Source organism: Lucilia sericata, unplaced genomic scaffold (genome assembly GCF_015586225.1).
Source record: "Lucilia sericata isolate MDLA Ls3-8-SP2 unplaced genomic scaffold, ASM1558622v1 Contig000516F_arrow, whole genome shotgun sequence".
Classification (NCBI taxonomy): domain Eukaryota; kingdom Metazoa; phylum Arthropoda; class Insecta; order Diptera; family Calliphoridae; genus Lucilia; species Lucilia sericata.
Genome location: NW_023994529.1, coordinates 294,899 through 297,939, shown reverse-complemented (window position 1 = coordinate 297,939; position 3,041 = coordinate 294,899). Strand labels below are relative to the sequence as shown.

Below are 3,041 nucleotides of genomic sequence, written 5' to 3'. Positions count from 1 at the left end.
TTTGTCCATTAAATGTCCATTAACAAAAATGTACAAATAACTGTTCGATGCTTTTAAATCTATGCCTTTGAGTCGAAGTGTCATAAATTCAAATGTGTACAAATTATTTTATTTAATTCCCCATAAAAGGAAATACTTGTGGATTTATGTAAGTAAGTTTCATTGAGTTAAAAAATTTTCTATATTTAACCATACATACATAAATATTTCCCAGACCAATAAATCCATGATATAAACAAGAGTTTGTTTTAATGCAATTTATGTTATTTTTATTAAGAATACATTTTAGTAAATGTTATGAAAATAATATATTAGTCAATTTTCGATTATTTTTTTGCAGTTCACTTAGTTCCAAATCTTTTGTATCCTTTAGTGTTTTCAAATTGTTTTCTGCACTTTGTTGACATTGCAATTCTTGTTTTAGATTTTCTTCTAATTTTTTAAAATTCTCCTTTAAAATGTTCTGTGTCTCTAAATGTTGTTCCGTAAGTTTTTGTAACTGCTCTTGATGTTCTTCTGTTTGTTTTTTTAATTCAGTTTGTTTAAGATTTTCCTGTTTTTTTATTTCAGCTTTTAAATTATTTTCAAGATTTAATATTGTTTCATTTAAATTTTCCAAATTTTGTTGATTTTTTAAAGTTTCTTCTAGTTTTTCAAAATTCTCCTTTAACTTGTTCTGTGTTTCTGAATTTTGTTCATTTAGTTTTTGTAACTGCTCTTGATGTTCTTCCTTTTGTTCTTTAAGTTCTTTTTGTAGATTGCGAATATTTTCTATTCCTATTTGCAAGTTTTTTTCTAGATCTTTTAGTATTTTCTCATAGGTAAATTCGCAAATGAACCCCTTCAACTCTTCGCAGTTACAGTTAGTCCAACTTATATCTCCATTTAATGATATTTGAACACATTTGTTTTCACTCACTGAACTTGGCTCACCGAAATTCCAATTGGTGAAAGTAAATTTATTACCTGTTGAAATCCAAATAAAATTCTCATCATCGTTCGCAATACCTCCAATCCAAAGATCGACATCAATGCTTTCAATCAACCCAGTTAGTTCCATAGATTTTTCACTTGTTCCAATTTCCACTAACTGCATGTCCATTTTGTAACATTCATTTCGACTTTCTTCAAAAGTGAACTAAAATATTAATCAGAAAATTTGTTATTCGATTAGTATTACATGTGATCATAGATCTGCTTTGATTTTATGTATTTTTTCAAGAATTATGCATTTAAAAAAAATATTTGGTTACAAAATTTTGGCCGAATTTCGGCGGGGTTCTGTCATTCCAAAGAATATTATTTTTAAGTACACCACCTCTTATTTAACTACAAATTTATATTGAACTTCATTTAAAATTTATATTGAACTTCATTTACCTCTCTGTCCATTTCTATATAATATGTTCTATTTGCCTCCGTTGTATATAACTGACCGATCGCACTGACATTATTAATTTCCAAATTAATAAAAACGAGTAAGTAATTATGTAAATGTAGGCAAAATTCATTTTTCATTCGTTTCCTCTTAAGCCGAATGAAATTAACTTATTGTTTGACATGTATATTTTCACAGCTTATATATACCGAGTTAAAACTACAAATGCACAGTAGGCCAAAATCAAAGCATTGTTCAGACAACTGATTGACAAATTATATATGTGTTTTTTTTTTGCAATAAGGGATTCAACAGCGATATTCCTAAATATTTTGTACATTTAATGCCTAAGAATTGGAATATGTTTACAATTATTGTTCCAATAATAAATGTCGGTTAAAAAATTTGATATACTTTAAGAGAGTGTATACGTTTTTTCTGATACTATCCTATAGTGTTGTGGTCAATTATGGGTTGATCCTCATAAAATTTGACAAAGGACTTTGGTCTAAATAAAATTTGTTATATCGAATTTATATTCTTTTTTAAGACCAGTTATCAGTGTTAAAATATTTTTCGGAAAGGTACCTTATGTGTGGGCTCAGATTTAATATAGCCCGATCCTCATAAAATTTGACAAGAGGATTTTAGTTCCTATTGAACTAATTCATTTTGAAATTCATCGCCCATTGTGCACAGTGTTGCAACAATGATCAAGCAAAACGCTCGCAAAAAATTAGAAAAGGGGTAAAAAGGCGTAATTTTTTAACTGAAAAAATGTAAAAATATTGTTTTGTGGTAAAATAATGTTTATTTTTATAAAATTGCAAAAACACTTCTTAGTCAGGGATGTCAAATTCGACAGCTACACATTTTGTGAGGACAACTTTGACATCCATATGAATATTTAGAGGCAAAATGGGCGGAATGCCTATATTGGGCGGTACACATATAAAGTAAATATTTATTATTTTTTAGTATCAACATGAATATTTAGGAAAAATAAATGGGCGGACTAGCAATGGCTTGGCACCCCCATATAGATTAATTATTAATTACATGCATGTAAACATTTCGCTAATTAATTGCCGTACTAGCAATAGGGGGCGTGGGTACCTCCCATGTGAATTAAATTATTAATTTATTTGGGAAACTCTTAGAGCTAAAATCCTCAAATTTTGTACGAACAACAATGACATTCATATAATCACTTGGGTAATAAATTGGCGGTCTAGCAAATAGGGGTCTCACCTCCGTTATGAATTTAATACAAAAATTCGTAAATGCGGAAAATTATTAGAGCAAGAATCCTCATACATATTTTGCAAAAATTTATGTAAAATTTATTACCTTAGTGTGAAATGTTTAACTGATACAATTTGTTTACATTTCCAATAGAAAAACAATTAAAAATTAAAAAATTTTAAGTAAGGTTAAGAATGTTATAAGAAGCACTAAGTGCATTATCATAAAATAAGAAATGCACTTAACTATAGTGCCTTTTGAAAAGCACCATAAATAGTGCGAAAAGCACTAAGTTGGCAAGACTGATTGTGCATGGTAAATTAATTTTCCATAAATACATATATGTATATGAACGTAGTTTTCTTCATTTTGAAAGAATTTATCAAACATAAATTAAAAATACATATTTAACAGAATC

General features: G+C 28.2%; 1 protein-coding gene across 1 annotated transcript; it reads right to left on the bottom strand.

Moving 5' to 3' along the window:
• Positions 1-252: 252 nt before the first annotated feature.
• LOC119605764 (golgin subfamily A member 4-like) lies at positions 253-1,545 on the bottom strand. Its single transcript, XM_037959052.1, has 2 exons — positions 1,381-1,545; positions 253-1,138 (listed from the first exon to the last, which is right to left on the bottom strand). The coding sequence occupies exons 1-2, from the start codon at positions 1,516-1,518 to the stop codon at positions 296-298; spliced, it is 981 nt and encodes a 326-aa protein (XP_037814980.1). The 5' UTR covers positions 1,519-1,545; the 3' UTR covers positions 253-295.
• Positions 1,546-3,041: the final 1,496 nt, after the last annotated feature.

Bases quoted from the DNA above. Each gene is read 5' to 3' on its own strand.
- LOC119605764 (XM_037959052.1), bottom strand. From the start codon at position 1,518: ATGAAAAATGAATTTTGCCTACATTTACATAATTACTTACTCGTTTTT. The intron at 1,139-1,380 runs GTAAATGAAGTT...TTAATATTTTAG, and splicing joins ATATAGAAATGGACAGAGAG to TTCACTTTTGAAGAAAGTCG.